At 42.0% G+C, this 18,931-nt stretch overlaps 1 protein-coding gene across 1 annotated transcript in view; it reads left to right on the forward strand.

The window, feature by feature from the left end:
- The window catches only part of FGGY (FGGY carbohydrate kinase domain containing), a 557,022-nt gene that overhangs the window by 12,767 nt on the left and 525,324 nt on the right, over positions 1 to 18,931 (forward strand). The window contains exon 2 of the mRNA XM_004368991.2: positions 13,280 to 13,559. Within this exon, the coding sequence (XP_004369048.1) occupies positions 13,359 to 13,559 (201 nt within the window). The 5' untranslated portion in view covers positions 13,280 to 13,358. The remainder of the gene's footprint in view (positions 1 to 13,279; positions 13,560 to 18,931) is intronic.

Below are 18,931 nucleotides of genomic sequence, written 5' to 3' on the forward strand. Positions count from 1 at the left end.
CTGCCACTGCCAATCCTCTGCCGCTGCCGCTCCTCTATTCACAGTTTCAAAACCGCTTCCCCGTTTTAGGTATCTGTTAGAGCAGCACACCACTCTCTCGGTACCAAATTCTGTCTTAGTCATCTAGTGCTGTTATAACAGAAACACCACAAAGTGAATGGCTTTAACAAAGAGAAATTTATTTTTTCACAGTGAAGTAGGCTAAAAGTCTAAATTGAGGGTGTCAGCTCCAGGGGAAGGCTTTCTCTATCAGTCTTCTCATCAGTCTCCCCCCAAACTAGGAGCTTCTCCACCCAGGGACCCCGGGTTCAAAGGATGCACTCTGCTCCCAGCACTGCTTTCTTGGTGGTATGAGGTCCCCCTGTCTCTCTGCTTGCTTCTCTCTTTTATATCTCAGGAGATTGCCTCAAGACACAATCCAATCTTGTAGATTGTCTTGCCTCACTAACACAACTGCCGCCCATCCTCCCTCATTACAGGAGGGAGGATTACAACATAGAAAAATCACACAATACCGGGAATCATGGCCCAGCCAAATTGATACATGCATTTTTTGAGAGACATAGTTCAATCCATGACACATGTTCTACAGTGTCTAGGGTTTCTTTACACCTGAAAGCTGGCTTGAGGTATCTAAATATCATGGGTTCTATGTTTGAACTCCTGGGTGCTCTCAGGGCCTTGAGGTCTTTCCTGTTGAATGACAGTGGATATGCCAGGTTGAGTGGGTAACCCTCAGAGTAGAGAAAGGGTTTTTTTTTTTGTTTGTTTGTTTGTTTTTGTTTGGTGCTTGGATTTACATCTGAGTCTCTGAGAATTTATACTTCTATTCTATTCCTTGTTACCCTGGTGGATGTTATTATGTGTTGACTAAGGAATTTGACCTTCCTTCCTTCACTCCTCCCTTCCTCCCTTCCCCCTGCCTCCCTTCCTCCTTTCTTCCTCTCACTCCTCCTATCTCCGCCCTTCTCCCCTCCTCATTCTCTTTCTCTCTTCCCTCCTCCCTCCTTCCTCCCTTCCCCTCTGTCTTTCTATTTCCTTCTCTTTTTCTCCCTCCTTCCCTCCATCCCTCTTCCTCTCCCTCCCTTTTCCCTCTTTCTCTCCTATCCTTTTTCTTTTTAATCAATCAAGGAGTTTCTTAGCTTTTTATTGTCTTACTCTTATTAGTCCACCTACTGCTAATTCAGTTGTCTCCCCTCCCTCATCATCCTTCCCCTTTCTTCTTTTCCCTTTCCCTCAGTCTCCTCCTCATTCTTTTGAACTTAACTCTTGATCTGTCACATACCAGGCCGTTTGTTAGGCACCAGGGCACCACTGATGAATAAAGGATAGTCACAGCCCTCTAGGACTTGCAGAGATAAAGCCCTGGCTCAGCTTCTCAGTGGCTTTGAGGGAATGATTTGCCTGCTTCTATCCTTTCCCCCTGATGCCACAAAATGTCTTGGTTGTCTCCAGCCTACTGGAAGTATGCTTATACTCCCTTGTGCAGTCCACCCCAGTCCACAGGTGCTTCTGGATGAAAGATGTCTTGTGCAGTTGTTAACCAGTCACAGTTTTTGTTGAGCCTGTTCTGACTCCTGGCAACCTCACATATGTCAGAGTGAACTATGAGCCGTAGAGTTTTCAGTGGCTGATTTTTCAAAAAGAGATCACTAGGGCTTTCCTCAGAGGTGCCTCTGGGTAGACCTGAACCTCAAACCTTTCAGTTAGCAGCTGAGTGCAGTAACCATTTGCATTGCCCAGGGATTCTGTGCAGTTGCTACAAACTCCAAAAGTTTGGGGCCCCCAGGAAGTGGATTTCTTTTGAGTTAAACATATAAAGTCAGCATTGGCAACCTGAAAATCTTTGAAAAATGTCTCCCCCTTGAGCTGAAAGACTGAAAAAGAGCTGGGGGTGGGGGGAGGTGCTGTTGGAGATGGCCTTTCACTTTAAGAAGAAAAGTACCTGTCAGCAAGCTGTACTTTCTCTTTGTGTACTGCTGGTAGAGCCAATAGAGAACCAGTTATTATTGCCAAATTAGCCCTTTCCTTCCCAAACTTTCACACCAACTTCAAGCATGTGAAATTTGTTTAAAGTGGTGTTTAGTTCTTTATGTTAAGAAGAATGAAGTGGACAAGCTCACTCTTTGCCTATCTTTTTCTTGTCAAGCTTACCAAACCCCTTATCACACTATAAGTGAATAAATTTCTAAATTGCATGGGACTCGTGTACACGAACTTCCAGCCGAGTCCAAAGGTCAAAGTTGAAAGAGGAGATTGAATTCCTTCCAGGTCCCTGTGTTTCTGAATTGATCCTGAGCAGTGACTCTTTTAGAAGTAGGATTGTAGGTAAGTTCATGCACATGGAAGAGTTGTAGTCATAGGAAACAATATTATTGCTATTAGGTTATTTAAGGGAAATGAGGAAAAAAATAACAGGCCCCAAATGATCAGTTTTCAGCATGTGTTTGTAGCATTTACCGCCTTCTTAGAATTGCTGGAATATTTTTGCAGAGAACAGCCTCCTGCTTCCATGTTCCTTTTTCCTTTTTTCGCCTTGCATTTTAGCAGCTTGCACATTTGTTGAAGAATCAGCCGCAAAGTCTGTGGTTTCCTGTGCCACATTTCTAATAATATTTATACAGACTATTATTTAATGAGCCATATAAATATTTATCATACAGGGCAGTCTTTTGATCATAGATCGGGGCTAAAAATCAGCTCAGTTCATGCTGGGGACTTGGAAAGGAGGCTCTTTCTGCCCTTTGAAACATCCTGAAACACGGAGAAGTTAGGTTTGTGTGGGGGCTGTGAGCAGCGCAGCTTGAATTTCTCTCCATTGTTTACCTTTCTCTTGGTTTCCATGGTCCATGTCCTGATTTCTCTCTGCCTGACTACCCTCCCCAGATCCCTAATAATTGTTTATCTTTTTGGAGTAGTCATCTTTGCCTAAAAAGTGAAATGAAACCAAAGTTCTGACTGTCACCATTCATAAAGTAGGCTTTGGAGTCACGCTCACTTTGCCTTGAATCCCAGCTCCTCAGCTTATGTGGTGTGTGAATTTAAACAGCTTTATCTCTGACAACCCCGGTTTCCTTAAGTGGAAAATGGGGCTCACGCTGCCTAACTCACAGGGTTGTTGCAAAGATTAAATGAAATTGTGTGGGTGACTTTCAAGCAGAGCTCAATAAATACTAATTGTTGCTGTGTTTTTTGTTTATATTGTCACTGAAGAAAGTATCAAAGGATTTGGTTGACAGTTTCAGGTTGGTGTTGTGGATAGAGCGCTATACTTGCCATAAAGGACTGGTGTTTAAATCCTGGTACTGCTGTTTATTGTTTGTTTGACTTTGGGCAAATTACCCCATCCCACTGAGGCATAAAGGGTCCCTGAGTGGTGCAAATGGTTAATGCTCTCTGTTGCTAACTGAAGGGTTGGAGGTTTGAGTCTACCCATGGGTGCCTTGGAAGAATGGCCTGGAAATCTTTTTCTGCAAAATAAGCCATTGAAAACTTTACGGAGCACAGTTCTACTCAGACACATGGGGTCATTATGAGTTGAAGTTGACTTGACATCAGCTGGTTTACATGATATAAAATGGTAATAAGTTTACCAGCCTGATTGGGATTCAAGTGAGGTGAGATTCACACATATGTGGAAGTGCTTGACACAGTGGAGGATCCTAATTTTTTTTTTAAACAAATTAGAAAAGGGAATAATATTTTCAATTTTGCAAGTTTTTGAGGCTAGGAGGTACTGTTGAACAATATTTGGGATCCAGGTCACAGCAGAGAGTACTTACAACCCAGGAACAAAGGGCACAGAGGAGGAATCTCAGGGGATTGCAGAAAACCCCCTGGCAGAGATTTTATAACTCACAGGGTCAGGTTGCAGGGAAGCTGCCCAAGGTCTTGAACTTCCCTTCTTCCCTGCTTTCAGGTTCCAGGTGTGGAAACAATCACAAAGAGATCAATTAAAACTATATTAATGGGAAAAATGGTGGACCTGAAATATTTAATTAGGATCCTTTTCTTAGGTAAACATGAAATAGGAGGTGTGTGTGAACCATGCAGGGCGGGTATGATTCCCTTGTTCCTAGCTTTGGCTCTCTTCCTGAATGATGCCTTGGGGTTTTGGTGTAGGAACTGATGGTTTGCAAGAGACATGCAACCTGGGGTTATGGAAGGTTCAGTCTCTGAAGATGGACAGCTGGATTCTGAGTTAGCCGACTGTCTTAGTTTCCTAGTGCTGCTGTAATAGAAATACAACAAGTGGGTAGCTTTGCTGTTGTTGTTGTTAGGTGCTGTTGAGTTGGTTCTGACTCATAGCGACCCTGTGTACAACAGAAATGAAACGCTGCCTGGTCCTGCGCCATCCTCACAATTGTTTCTATGTTTGAGTCCATTATTGCAGCCACTGTGTCAGTTTGCCTTGTTGAGGGTCTTCCTTTTTTCACTGTCTGCTTAACCAACCAAGCATGATGTCCTTCTCCAGGGACTGATCCCTCCTGATAACATGTCCGAAGTATGTGAGATGAAGTCTCACCATCCTTGCTTCTAAGGATCACTCTGGCTGTACTTCTTCCAAGACAGACTTGTTCGTTCTTCTGGCAGTACATGGTATATTCAGTATTCTTTGCCAACAGCATAATTCAAAGACGTGAATTCTTATTTGGTCTTTCTTATTCATTGTCCAGCTTTTGCATGCATATGAGGTGATTGAAAATGCCATGGCTTGGGTCAGGTGCACCTTAGTCCTCAAAGTAACGTCTTTGCTTGTTAACACTTTAAAGAGCTCTTTTGCAGCAGATTTGTCCAGTGCAATATGTCCTTTGATTTCTTGACTGCTGCTGCCATGGGTGTTGATTGTGGATCCAAGTAAAATGAAATCCTTCACAACTTTAGTATTTTCTCCATTTATCAGGATGTTGCTTATTGGTCCAGTCCTGAGGATATTCGTTTTCTTTATGTTGAGCTGTAATCCATACTGAAGGCTGTAGTCTTTGATCTTCATCAGTACGCTTCAAGTCCTCTTCGCTTTCAGCAAGCAAGGTCGTATCATCTGCATATCGCAAGTTGTTAATGAGTCTTCCTCCAATCCTGATGCCAAATTCTTCTTTACATAGTCCAGCTTCCCGGATTATTTGCTCAGCATACAGATTGAATAAATGTGGGGAAAGATACAACCCTGACACACACCTTTCCTGATTTAAATTATACAGTATCCTCTTGTTTTGTTTGAACATCTTCCTCTTTGTCTGTGTACTGGCTCCACATGAGCACAATTAAGTATTCTGGAATTCCCATTCTTTGCAAAGTTATCTATAATTTGTTATGCTCCACACAGTCAAATGCCTTTGCATAGTCAGTAAAACACAAGTGAACATCTTTTTGGTATTCTTTGTGTTTAGCCAAGATCCATTTGATATCAGCAATATCCCTTGTTCCACATCTTCTTCTGAATCTGGCTTGAATTTTTAGCATTTCCTTGTTGATGTACTGCTGCAACCATTTATGAATTATCTTCAGCAAAATTTTACTTGCATGTGACATTAATGATACTGTTAGATAATTTTTGCATTCTGTTGGATTACCTTTCTTTGGAATGGGCATGTATATGGATCTCTTCCAATAGTTTGGCCGTATAGCTATGTTCCAGATTTCTTGGCATAGATGAGTGGGCACTTCCAGCGCTGCTTCAGTTTGTTGAAACATCTCAGTTGGTGTTCTGTCAATTCCTGGAGCCTTGTTTTTCACCAATGCCTTTTGTGCAGCTTGGACTTATTCCTTCAGTACCATCGATTCTTGATCATGTACTACCTCCTTAAATGGTTGAACGCCAACCAATTCTTTTTGATACATTGATTCTGTGTATTCCTTCCATCTTCTTTTGATGCTTCCTGCATCATTCAGCATTTTACTCATGTTGTTGTTAGGTGTCGAGTCGATTCTGACTCATAGCAACCCTGTATACAACAGAACAAAACAGCTCCTGGTTCTGTGCCATCCTCACAAACTTTGTTATGCTTGAGCCCATTGTTGCAGACACTATGTCTTCCTCTTTTTCAGTGATCATCTACTTTACCAAGCATGATGTCCTTCTGGAGCCCTGTGGCATAGTGGTTAAGAGCTATGGCTACTAACCAAAAGATCAGAAGTTCTAATCCACCAGCCCCTCCTTGGAAACCCTATGGGGCAGTTCTCGTCTGTCCTGTTGGGTTGCTATGAGTTAGAAGAATCTATTCAACAGCAGCAGGCTTAGTTTTATTTTGCCCATAGGATCCTTTAGTATTGCAACTTGAGGCTTGAATTTTTTTTTTTTTTAGTTCTTTCAGCATGAGAAATGCTGAGTGTGTTCTTCCCTTTTGGTTTTCTAATTCCAAATCTTTGCACATTTCATTATAATACTTCACTTTGTCTTCTTGAGCTGCCCTTTGAAATCTTCCTTACTTCATCATTTCTTCCATTTGCTTTAGTTAAGTGTATGTTCAAGAGCAAGTTTCAGAGTCTCTTCTGACATCCATTTTTATTTTCTTTCTTTAAAGAACAGAGAAAAATTTTTTTCACCATTATGGATGCTAAAAGTTGAAATCAAGGTCTCAGTCTTGTCCATTCTTTCCTTGTAGGTAGTCCTGGGCCTTCCCTGGTTCGTTGGCTGGTAGATGATCCTCACATGGCGTCTGTCTTCCCCCATGTGTGTCTCTGTTTATGCTGCACTTTATGTAACTCAGAAGTGGTTAGATTTAGGATCCACTACAGTGGTATGACCTCAACTGATTGACTACATTACATTAGATTGTCTTATGTGTGGTAATTACATTACATTGAATTACATTATGGAAGGTGATTGTATTATATTACATTTTATTCACAAGTATAGGGGTTAGGATTCCAACACATATTTTGGAGAGGCATAGTCCAATCCATAACACTGACCTTGGGCATAGTGGGCAAGTGCACTTAGTAGAGTCCCTGGCAAATAGGCACTTAATAAATGGAGGAATATCAGGGTGCAGTATAGCATCCTGAGAAAAGTTAGGGACTTTGGAGTTAGAGGGAATGGAATCACTCTCTATTCTTACTTGCTTGTTATATGACATACTAGAGCCAGTTACTTTACCTGTACAGGACTCATTTTTCTCTAGGGTAATCCCTGGGTCAGCTTTAGAGTGAAAGTCTGCTTCTTTAGATTTTACTGCAGAAGAATCAGGATGTCTGGATAGTGGATACTAAGATGGTACATTCCCTGCAGAGGAAGACAGGGAGTCAAAAGTAGGGAATCCAAGCTTGAGGAGCTGGCCAGCCCCTAAGCGTTCTTGCTTGTCCCTGGGACTGGCAGGGGTAGAGGGAAGCTTGGATGCCGGCTGACCAGGTAGGATCATAGCCTTGGTGTGTAAGCCAAAATATCTGTACAGATTCTTCATTCCTGATTTATTTCATTGTTTCCCTTCTAAGAGTTTAGAATAGTTTTGGAAAGTTTCAGCTAAGGGCAGAGGGTTGTTGGCATGCTAGGGTTAGTGTTAAGGAGCAGTACTCCTGCTCCTGGGGTCCTTCGTAGCGGAGACAGTGGGAAGCTAAGAGAAGGAATCCCAGGTAAAGTAAAAAAGTAGTGTCTGTGTGTATTGGAGGTGGTCAGTAGTGGGAGGTGAAACAGCCGGCTTGATCAGTCTCCCTCCCCCAATGAAATTCCACTCAACTTGGATGTTCTACGCTGGGTTTTATAAACAAAGCCATTCACAGATTTTTCTGGAAGTGTTAGACTTCCGTCACAGTAGTGCTATCTCTTGGGGGAAGAAGCCTGTTCACCAGAAGCTAGAGTCTTCCATGGGAGAGGTCATACTTTGTATATTTGAGATTCAAAAAGTATGTACTTTATATTGTATATATTGAAGTGTAAATACTGTTTCTTTTTGGCTTAGGAAGAGGGTTTATGTACTTCCTAGAAATTCTTGGCATAGTACTTTTTAACTGCTAAGGATCCTGAGAACTGACATTTGAACAACAGCTGTAGCATTAGCAGTTGCCACTTGCTGAAGGCTTACTCTGTAGAATATAATTCCCGTGTACAGAGGAAAAACAAACTAGGGAGAGTGAGCTCCACTGCATAGTTAATAATCGCAGGATCTGATGAAAGAGGGTGGAAAGGGACAATGGTGTTGGACTGCGAAGAGGAAACATTAAAAAACTGAAAAGGGAGGTATTATTTCAGTATAGGAAAGAGCCAAAGAATTAGCATAGAAGATCTTAGAAGTGGATTATCCAAATTCCCCCCAGTCCGTTCCCTTGTACTGGCCAAGGAAGACTGTTATAAAGACTCAGGCCACTCTTTTGTACAGAGTGTTGCCCAATTAGGGGCCATGCCCTGGAGCAGTCGAGCCAATGAAATGTATTCCAAGTCAGAAGGAGTGAGAAAGTTTTATTTTGGAGGTGTCCACCACTGGGGATCCGACAGCAACGCAGGCTGTCTCTGTGGAGTCCCAAAAGGCATTTTTACGTTAGCGCTTATATATGATTTTTACAAAGGTTAGAAGTGTAGTTATTCATACAAGGTAATTACAAGAGACTCTTTATCATACTGAAGAGATACATGCCTGGACATTTCCTTACTAGGCTAAAGATATACATTATCAGAAATCTGGGCTGTAATCTTCCTGTGGGGGGTCGTAAGCCACAGGTGGCCGGACAGAGCAAAACAAAGTCATTAACAAAGGTATGCGGAAAGGAGAAGGCAAAGAAAAAGAAAGAAAACTTACAGGTTCATCGTGGCGTTATCTCAAGCTCTCAGTCAACCATTTTGAAAAGGAGAAAACATGCTGGGGAGTATTAGGGTCACAAGAGCCTCAAATTTTGTGCACGATTTCATTTAATCCTCATAGCAATCCTCTGAAATGAATGGTCTTAGCCCTGTTTACAAGGAACCCTGGTGGTGCAATGGTTAAGCTCTTGGCTGCTGTCTTAGTTATCTAGTGCTGCTATAACAGAAATACCACAAGTGGATGGCTTTAACAAATGCAAGTTTATTCTCTCACAGCCTAGGAGGCTAGAAGTCTGAATTTAGGGTGCCATCTCCAGGGGAAGGCTCTCTCTCTCTGTCGGCTGTGCGGGAAGGTCCTTGTCATCAATCTTCCCTGGTCTAGGAACTTCTCAGTGCAGGGACCCTGAGTCCAAAGGACGTGCTCCCCTCCTGGTTCTTCATTCTTCGTGGCATGAGATACCCCCCCATCTCTTTGCTTTGCATCTCTCTGTTATATCTTAAAAGAGATTGACTTAAAATACAAGCTAATCTTGTAGTCCTGCCTCATTAACATAACTGTGGATAATCCTGCCTTGTTAACATCATAGAGGTAGGCTTTACAACACACAGGAATATCTCATCAGATGAAAAAATAGTGGACAGTCACACAATACTGGGAATCATGGCGTAGCCAAGTTGACACACATTTTGGGGGGACATAATTCAATCCATAACAGCTACTAACCAAAAGGTTGGCGGTTTGAACCCACCCAGCCGCTCTGCGGGAGAAAGACCTGGTGATCTGCTCTTGGAAAGATTATAGCCTAGAAAACCCTATGGGGCGGTTCTACTCTGTCACATGGAGTTGCTAGGAGTTAAAATTGACTCAACGGCACCTAACAACAACAACATCCCTATTTATAGATAAAGAAACTGAGAGAACTCTCAGCCAAGGGACGCTGCCTATTTTGCAAACACTGTGTCCTCAACTCTTTGTAGGAAGCCTGGTACATGGCACCATTCTGCATTTCTTTGAATTGCAGATGTTATAGATTGAAAGATGTACCATTATTAATTAATAATACCAACCAGTTGCCATCGAGTTGTTTCTGCCTCATAGCGACCCTATAGGACAGAGTAGAACTGCCCCATAGGGTTTCCGAGGAGCAGTTGTGGATTCAAACTGCTGCCCTTTTGGTTAGCAGCTGAGTTCTTAGCCACTGCACCACCAAGGCTCCTATATACCATTACTAAAGAAAAAATATAATACCAATTAATTGTAAGATATCATTGATAGTAGGAACCACTCTAATTTCAGAGAAGTTAAGTGTGAGAAAAGAGTGTTTTTGATTAATAAAATATGATTGTAAGCATTCAATAATTATTTGTTAATTACATAAATGGGGCATAGGGAGATTAGAATCAAGGCAAAACACTAGTGCATATAAATACAAATTTAGAAATTCAGACTATTAAAACATGAACCTATTCATCCTTGTTTTCTATTGATTTACTGACTCAGTTCATTCCGTAAACATTTATTGAAAACTGTTTATGTGGGGGGGACAGTGCTAAAAGCTGGGAGTACAGAAATCAGTAAGTTCCTTTTCTCAGGTTCAGCCCAGAAAAGGAGGCAGACAGGGACACACAAAACATTGCAATTCAGAGTGGCAGATGGTAAAAGAAAGTAAGGACCTGATATTGGCACCGTTTGCATGTGTGCAAAGGAAGTAGAAAGGCAAGGAAGCCTTCCCTAAAGAGGAGGTGGTTGAACTGGGTCTTAAAGTGTAAGTACGTGGTCCCCAGGCATACAAGGAGAGGAAGGGGATTAAGAAGGAAGGGCAAGTACAAAGTGATGGGGGACGCCTGGTAATGGTATGTTGCACTTGAGGAATATGAGGAGATTCAGGATGTCTGGAGCCTAAAGTGAGAATGGATAGGACAGAGTTAGACATGACTGGCAGAGGACCTGGGATGTAGAGCTGGAGGACTTGGTTATGTCATAGCCATTAGCCAATGATTATCAGCAGTCCTGAGGAAGTGCCCAGCAGAGCTTCCTCAGGGATTGCTGGGGGGACTCTGGGAGAAGTGGAGCAAGGGTAATCTTTTCTTCAAACAGAACAGCTCTGCTTTTCTCCACTTTATTTAAATTTTCTTCAAGTAATAGCTTGAAGAAAAGGTATTGCTACTGAATGAATGAAGGAATGGATGATTTGAAAACTGGTGCTAATGGTCATATGGAGCTTCTGAAAAGATTTAAATGAGGGAGAGAGGATGAGAACCCACATTGGCTGGAGTCTGAGATGGTTCTCTGAAGCTCAGATGAAGGTAGCAAACATTATTACCATTAACCAGTTGTTGTTGAGTTGATCCCAACTCATGGCAACCCCATGTATGTCAGAGTAGGATTATACTCCATAGGGTTTTCAATGACCGATTTTTTAGAAGTAGATCACTAGGCCTTTCTTCCAAGTTACCTTTGGGTAGACTCAAATCTCCAACCTTTCGGTTAGCAGCCAAGTGTGTTAACTATTTGCACCACCAAGGGGCTCCATTATTACCATACCTTCTGCATTTTCTTCTTTACCTGCCAGTGAGCCCCAAAGCCAAAAGGGGGAAAAACACAGTTTGGAAATCATTGCAATAAAGTCGGAAGCAATCACTTTTAATGAAGCTGCTTTTTACTGGGGCAAATATCCAGGAAGCAGTAACAGAACATCTGCTGGCTGACTTTGTTTTAGAATCCTCAAGTGTGACTTTACTAAGGAAACATTATCCTTTTTAAGTTGAAGGACCTAGCATGCTGCTCAGGTTGAAATTAGACTCTGGGCACTAAGACTGTCCTGAGCTCACCTGGGTAGTTGTAGCGTGTTCAACAGTGCAATTGTTTTTGAGGCTTGTTCTTATTCTCTTAAAGGCCATTCTGGAAAATGAAATCCCCTATGAGATTTCTGTGTCGTGTGGGCTAATCAGACCGAAGGGAATTAGAGCAGCAGTGAAAGCCAAGGAATTCCTGAGTGTTCTTTGGTCAGGTTTCCTTATAACTCAGGAGGGGTCTGTAAGGAAAACAGATTGTCTAACAAATTCCTGATCCTGTCTCCCTCCGGGCTCTTTCCCAGTTCTCAGGCACTTCATGGTATGACTGCAATATATTTGCCTCTTTTCCAAACCTATACTTCAGTCTTGGAAGAAAGAATGGAATGTAATGGAAAGACCGTGAGACTTGGAGTTGCACATATCTAGGACTTTAGGTCCAGGCTGTTCCCTGGGTGATGCTTAGCAAATGCCTTAACTTCACAGAGACCTGATTTCCTCATCAGTATAATGTGCAGTGTTATGATAATAAACACTTAATATTTGTAAAGGTATGGCCCTAGCATTAAGCAGAAAATTTCTTATCTCTTGGAGTGTCATCTTTTTTTTTCTTTTAAATAATATTTTATTGTGTTTTCAGGAAGGTTTACACAACAGTTGAGGTTCCCATTCAACAATTGCTACACAAGTTGTTCACTAACGTTGGTTATATTCGTTGCAATGTGTGAACATTCTCATTATTTCTGTTCTGTTGTTCCATTTCCATTAATCTAGTTCCCCTGCCCGCTCAAATTCTCATCGTTTTAAAGTAATTTTTGACCGTTTGGTCTCATATGGGTGATTTTTTTAAAGGAGTCATTTCTTAACTCATTATTTTTTGAACCAATTTGTTATTTAGCTATAAAGTGACCTCCAAGTTAGTTTCAGTTCAAGGTTTAAAGAGTATCTCAGGGCAGGAGTCTCAGGGAGTCCTCTAGTCTCAATTAGTACAGTAGGCCTTTTTTTTTTTTTTTTTTTTAAGGAATTTGAGGTTCTGTTCCACATTGTTCTCCCATTCTATCAGGGTCTATCTATTGTGACCCTGATCTGAATGGTTGGTAGTGGTAACCGGACACCATCTAGTTCTTCTGGTCTCAGGGTGGATGGTGACATGGTTCATGTAGGCTGTTAGTTCTGTAGACTAGTTTCTTCTTTGAGTCTTTGCTTTCCCTCTTTCTTTTTTGTTCCGGATGAGTAGAGACCAATAGTTGTATCTTAGATGGCCTGTTGGAGTCTCGTCTCCATCACCTGTAAAATTGAGATTTCAATGTACCCATCTTCCTATGTCATAGTGAGGAGAGAGGGGATGCATGCACTTTTCACAGTGCTTGGTGCATAATGAGTACTTAATAGATATTGTTTGAATGAATAGCTGAAAGGGAAGATGAGGTTCTTTTCAGTACCATCGCCACTGTCCTTACAGATTCACCGAGAATAAATTCATATTCATTGCCTTTAGTTTCTAAGTTCTCTAACAACCCTGTATTTACCTTATAATACACACCACAACTTTGCTTAAATAATTGTATAATTAAATGCTTAGTATTTACCCCCTTCTGAACCCTATATCTGAGGCCATTCTGTCTTGTTTACCCACCACTAACTCTGTACCTTAAATCAGCACATGGTTAGCACTAGAAGTTTTCGTTGGGTGAATAAATCATAAATGACCACCAATTAGTTAGCTACACCGCTTTTCTTTTCACTTTCCAGATGTTTTGTGACTGCCTTTGCAGACCTGCTTGTCTTCACATGGTTTTTGCACTTGATCACCACAGATTGAAGGGCCACAATGTCTGGTGGAGAACAGGAACCAAGGAGCTACTATGTGGGCGTGGATGTTGGAACAGGCAGTGTCCGCGCTGCGCTGGTGGACCAGAAGGGGGTCCTCGTGGCTTTCGCAGACCAACCAATTAAAAAGTGGGAGCCTCAGTTCACCCACCATGAGCAGTCCTCCGAGGACATCTGGGCTGCGTGCTGTGTTGTCACAAAGGTATGGGCAAAACTGTGGGGTTCTCTCCTTGTGCATGCTCCCTTGTACCCACCTGCTGAGTGTTTATCGAGTGCCCACCTGGTGCCAGAGACTACTTTAGATGCAGAGGTGAGCAAGATACAGGCTTTGCCTTTAAGGGGCTCACAGTCTAGTGGCAGAGATCAGTAAACAGCTGAGGTGTGATTAGTATGGATGCTATGAGGAAAGTAACTGTGACTGAAACTGAGGAAAGAGCTAACTCTGAGGGGACTCAGGGAAGATGTGACAGAGGATGTGGAGCCTCAGGTATGACTGAATGTGGTAAAACTCACTAAAGTCATAGCTGACACCTGTTGTGCTTTATCACATGCCAGATGCTGTGTAAAACATGTTAATATGCATTATGTAGTTGAATCCTCACAATGACCCAAAAAGGTGGTACTGTTATTTCCTCAGAAGAAGGGCCTCATGATCGACTTTTGAGAAATCACCCATTGAAAACCCCGTGGAACACAATCTACTTTGACACATGGCGTTGCCATGAGTCAGAGTTGACTTGACAGCAATTGGTTTTTTATTTTTACTCCCAGAGAACAGTGGTAGTTCAGTGGCAGAATTCTTGCTTTCCATGTGAGACACCCAGGTTCGATTTCTGGCCAGTATACCTCATGTGTAGTCACACTCGTCTGTCAGTGGAGGCTTGTGTGTTGCTATAACAACAACAGCATTACTACACTCATTTTTTTGAGGAGAAAGTAGAGGCACAAAAACGTTAGGTAACTTACCTAAGTTCATACAGTTAGTAAGTAGCAGAGGTAGGACTGCAACCTAAGCAGTCTAACTCTAAAGTTTCATTTTTATCACTGGAATATCCGGCCTCTCAAGTGGACAAGTGAGGGAAGCAGTGTTTTGGGCAGAGGTAACAGCATATGCAAAGACCTGGAGGTGTGAAAACATGGTGTATTCTGAGAAAGCAAGGAAGTCGGGTAAGACTAGAGAATATCTGATCGGAGACATGCACATATTCTTGTTTAGTGTCTTTGGATACACAAGAGCATTAGATTCAGTCTACTGGTTTGAGAAAGGAAGCAATGCCAGATAATATTTTTTTTAAGTTTCATTTACCCATTTGATTATTTTATTTCCTGGTAATAGGAATAGCAGAGACTCTTTTGTATTTTCTTCCAGAGGGAGAAATAAAATACTGGTTTCTCTCTTCTCCCTGTCCCTAGTTTAGTTGCTTAAATATTCATGAGGAGCTTGGTAATTTGCAGATGGACAGTTCACCATTCTGTCCTTATTGATCAGGCTGTTCAAACTTTAATGAGCTCTGGGATGCTGTTAGTGCCCCCAGAAAAGAAGGCAAAGTGAGGAGGTGGGGGTGAGAGGCACTGGAGCATTATACAGGAATAGAAGAGGGGGCACATCTTCTCTTCTGCTTGTTTAATTTTCCTCCTCCCTCCCTCTCCTGCCCCTGCCATGGTGAGAATCTTGTACTCTTTGCCCTTGGGTCTCCTTTGTTCTTCTAACATATAGCCTTTCTTGCCATTAAGGAAATTGTCAAGAAGAAAATACAGTCCCCGGATGAAAAGTTACTTTAAAAAAAGATCTACTCTAAGAATGGCTTGGCTTAATAGTAGATTTTTAATCATCTCCCCATGGTGGCCAACTTGTCATTTGTTTGCACCCCGCTAGCCGCCTGAGAGCTGTGGGCATTAGTCCTAAGTGATTCTCTTTCACTGTAGCAAACGTGAATAAAACTATTGGCCCTTAGGCTGTTCCCCTCAAATGGGAGTATGGATTTCTGGCTGCATGCCAGAAGCCAAGGGATAAGAATGACACATCTGCTCGGAACATTGTTGCTGGTATGAGTTTTAAGGGGAAAGTGTCCCTAATATTTGAAAGGTGACATACTGTAGGGGTTAAGAGCATAGATTCTGGAGCCAGACAGCCTAGACTGACATCCGAGTGCCAACATGTAGTACCTTGTGATCTCGAGCAAGTTACTTAGTGTTTCTTGCCTCAGTTTCCTCATCTGTGAAATGGGATGATAATAGTGCCTACCTCCACAGGGTTGTTATAAGAATTAAATGAGTTAATATATGTAAAATCCTCTAACAGGGCCTGGAAATGAGTAAGCACTATGTTTTGAATGGTGATAATGATGATAACAGAAGTGAGTGGGTTATGGAGGAGAATGGATTTCTAAGGTAAAATACTGAAAAGTCAAAGAGCTTTTATAATTGAGGAGGCTTCTCTTAGGAATATTTACTCATTCTCCTACTGGTTAGGATTCTTTCTGTGTAAGATTTTGAGGAGCACTGGTCTAGGTGACATAGACCATATCCTGGCCTATCTGTTCTTGCTTATGCATTCCAGGAAGTTGAGAGCCTGAGAGCAGGTGTACTTCTTCTGTTTCCCTAAGTCATTCACATTGCCCGAGTTGATTCTTTTCCCTTAGTCGAGTTAATAATAATAATGATGATAATAATAATAATAAAATGATGTTAATGGCAGCTAACGTTTATTGGGCACCAGTTATGTTCCAGGTACTACGTTAAGCACTTTATACCCATCACTTCATTTTATCCTCATAACCTTTTCAGGTATTTATTGTTCTCTCCATTTTAAAGATGGAAAAAATGAGGTTTGAAGAGGTTAAGTAGCTAGCCTGAGATCACGTGACTGATAAGAGGAAGAGTTGGGATGCTGCTGCTGCTGATAACCTCATGCTCTGCCCCTTGCCTTTCTCTCCAGCCTCATCTCCCTCTACATGCCCCTTGCCTTGAAATTGTATTAAACTATGTGAAGCTTCCTGAATTTGCCATTATGTGTGGAATGATGAGCTTACTTGGATTGTAGTAGTTAGCATACTAAATTACAAGTGCCTTTAATAGGCTCAGATAATGTTTGTTGAATACATGAATGAATGAAATGTATCTGTCATTTTTATGTCTGGAATGCTGTTTTCTCACCTTTTTCAACTGCCCAACTCCTGGACACTTTATAAGGTATCCTGAAGCATTCCTTCCTCCTGGAAGCCTTCCTTGATGTCCTCTGACAATCCCTGCCCTGCTTTGCCAACCTTAGGGGAAAGAGAGCATGAAAAACTCCTCTCTACTGCCTCATAGCTCACCATCATCACCTGTACTGTGATCTAGCCCTTATCAGATTATATTTTAATTGTTGGCTTGTTTGGTCCCTTTAATACCATGAGTTAAACTCTTGGAGAGATTCATCCCTGTATCCCCAGATTTAACACATTGCCTGGCACAAATTGGGTGCTCAATAAAGGGCTATTGAATTAATGCTACATAGAGATAACAACAAACAAATAATAGTCTGGCGCCCCTCATCTTGTTTACTTGTTGCAATAACTGTGAGGTAGGACAGACAACTGCCATTCTTCCTTTTTGACACAGGAGAAAACTGAGGCTCTGAAATTAATAAGTATTCGAGACAAGACTAGTACCCCAGTGTTATGACTCCAAATCCTCTTCTCTGTCCTACTACCCACTGCCCCTAATATTGACAGGTCTTTACTGGGCCAGTACCCAGCACACCTACAAGGTTCTATGGAAGCATGTAAGTCCTAGAGGACATACACAGTTCCTGATGTTAAAAGCTCATATCTCTTTTTAGAGCCACAAATCTTAATCACCCCAACAACGTGAGAACATTACAGGTTAGTATATGGTTAGTACTGAACATCCATTAGGAAGAAGAAGATAAGCTGTGTTACTGAACCCAGAAAGGTGGGTCCTTGTCCGATCCACTCAGACTTGCCAATTATCTGGACGCAGGTCTTTGAGAAAGAGAAAGTAACTTTATTGAAATGCGCAGAGCAAGGAGCCAGGAGGAAGTTCCTCAGATCCAGCTTACCAAGCTACGGGGAAGCAGGGCTTATATGTAATTTGGGCAGCAAGATGGCGGCCACACAGGTGTACTGGGGAGGGAAAACTCTAGAAGGCAGCCAAGAAACAGGAGGTGACATGATTCTTATCAGACCTTTCACTTCGGAATAGGGTCCCGGTGATGATTTTCCTTCTGATTTGTTCCTCCTGTTGCTGCATCCTCTGTTGAGGTCAGCTAGTGGTCACAGCTGGCTCTTCTGCACATGAGGGGCAAGCCAAATCTTGGATTGGGCTAGTTTAAGGACTAATGGAAATTTACTGGCATTCGTAGAGTCAGGTTACAGTTGGAGGAATCATTTAGCCAACAGACATTTGCCAATCGTCATTCCTTCATTTAGTCTACATTTATTGAGCACTTACTGTTTGCTATATTCTTTGCTAAGCACTGGAGCATATATAGAAGAGATATACAGCAAGCTCTCTGCCCTAAAAATGAAAGTTACATGGATAAAGCCAGCATATATGAAACATATATATCAAGGAAATGGCTCACGCAGTTGTAGAGGCTGTAATGTCCCAAGTCTGTGGGTCAGGATAGAGGCATCTCCTGATTAAGTAGCTGCAGAGGCTGGTGAACCCAAGATTGATAGGTCAGACAGCAGGACTCTTTCTCACAGGCTGCGAAGTTCTATGAATCCCAAGATGGGGAGGCAAGACAGCAGGTAAGCTGCTAGCTCAAGTCCCAAGAACTGGAGGTCAGACGAATAGGAGCCAACTGCAGGATCCAGAGTGAGGAAAAGCCCACGAGCCCTGCCAGAAAGTCCACCTATATTCAATGGAGGCCACACCCCCGAGGAAACTTCCCTTCAACAGATTGGCTAGTCACAGCAGATCCCATCATGGAGGTGATCACATTATATCAGATCTCATCATGGAAGTGATCACGTCATCATATGACTGCCAAACTACATCATAACTACCAAAGCACTGAGAATCATGGCCCAGCCAAGTTGACACACAACTCCGACGATCACATACTATATAATATAAATTATGTTTAGGATATATGTAGTCAACTATATATAAAACCAAACCCGTTGCTGTCGAGTCTATTCTGATTCATAGCAACTCTATAGGACAGAGTAGAACCACTCCATAGGTTTTCCAGGGAGCACCTGGTAGATTCAAACTGCTGATCTTTTCATTAGCAGCTTAGCTCTTAACCACTATGCCACCAGGGTTTCCAAAGTATATATATTCTATATAATTTATATAGTATATTTATAGTACCTCTCTGCCATCAGTCGATTCCAAATCATAGCAACCCATAGGACAGAGTAGAGCTGCCCCATAAGATTTCCAGGACTGTAATCTATGAAATCAGACTGCCACGGCTTTCTTCCACGGAGCAGCTGGTGGGTTCGAACCGCCAACCTTTCAGTTAGCTGTCGAGCACTTTAATCATTGCACCACTAAGACTCCTTATTATAATTCATATAGCTTATATACAGAATTATATATTTACAGTATACATATATA

Source organism: Trichechus manatus, unplaced genomic scaffold, assembly GCF_000243295.1.
Source record: "Trichechus manatus latirostris isolate Lorelei unplaced genomic scaffold, TriManLat1.0 scaffold00003, whole genome shotgun sequence".
In the NCBI taxonomy this organism is placed as follows: domain Eukaryota; kingdom Metazoa; phylum Chordata; class Mammalia; order Sirenia; family Trichechidae; genus Trichechus; species Trichechus manatus.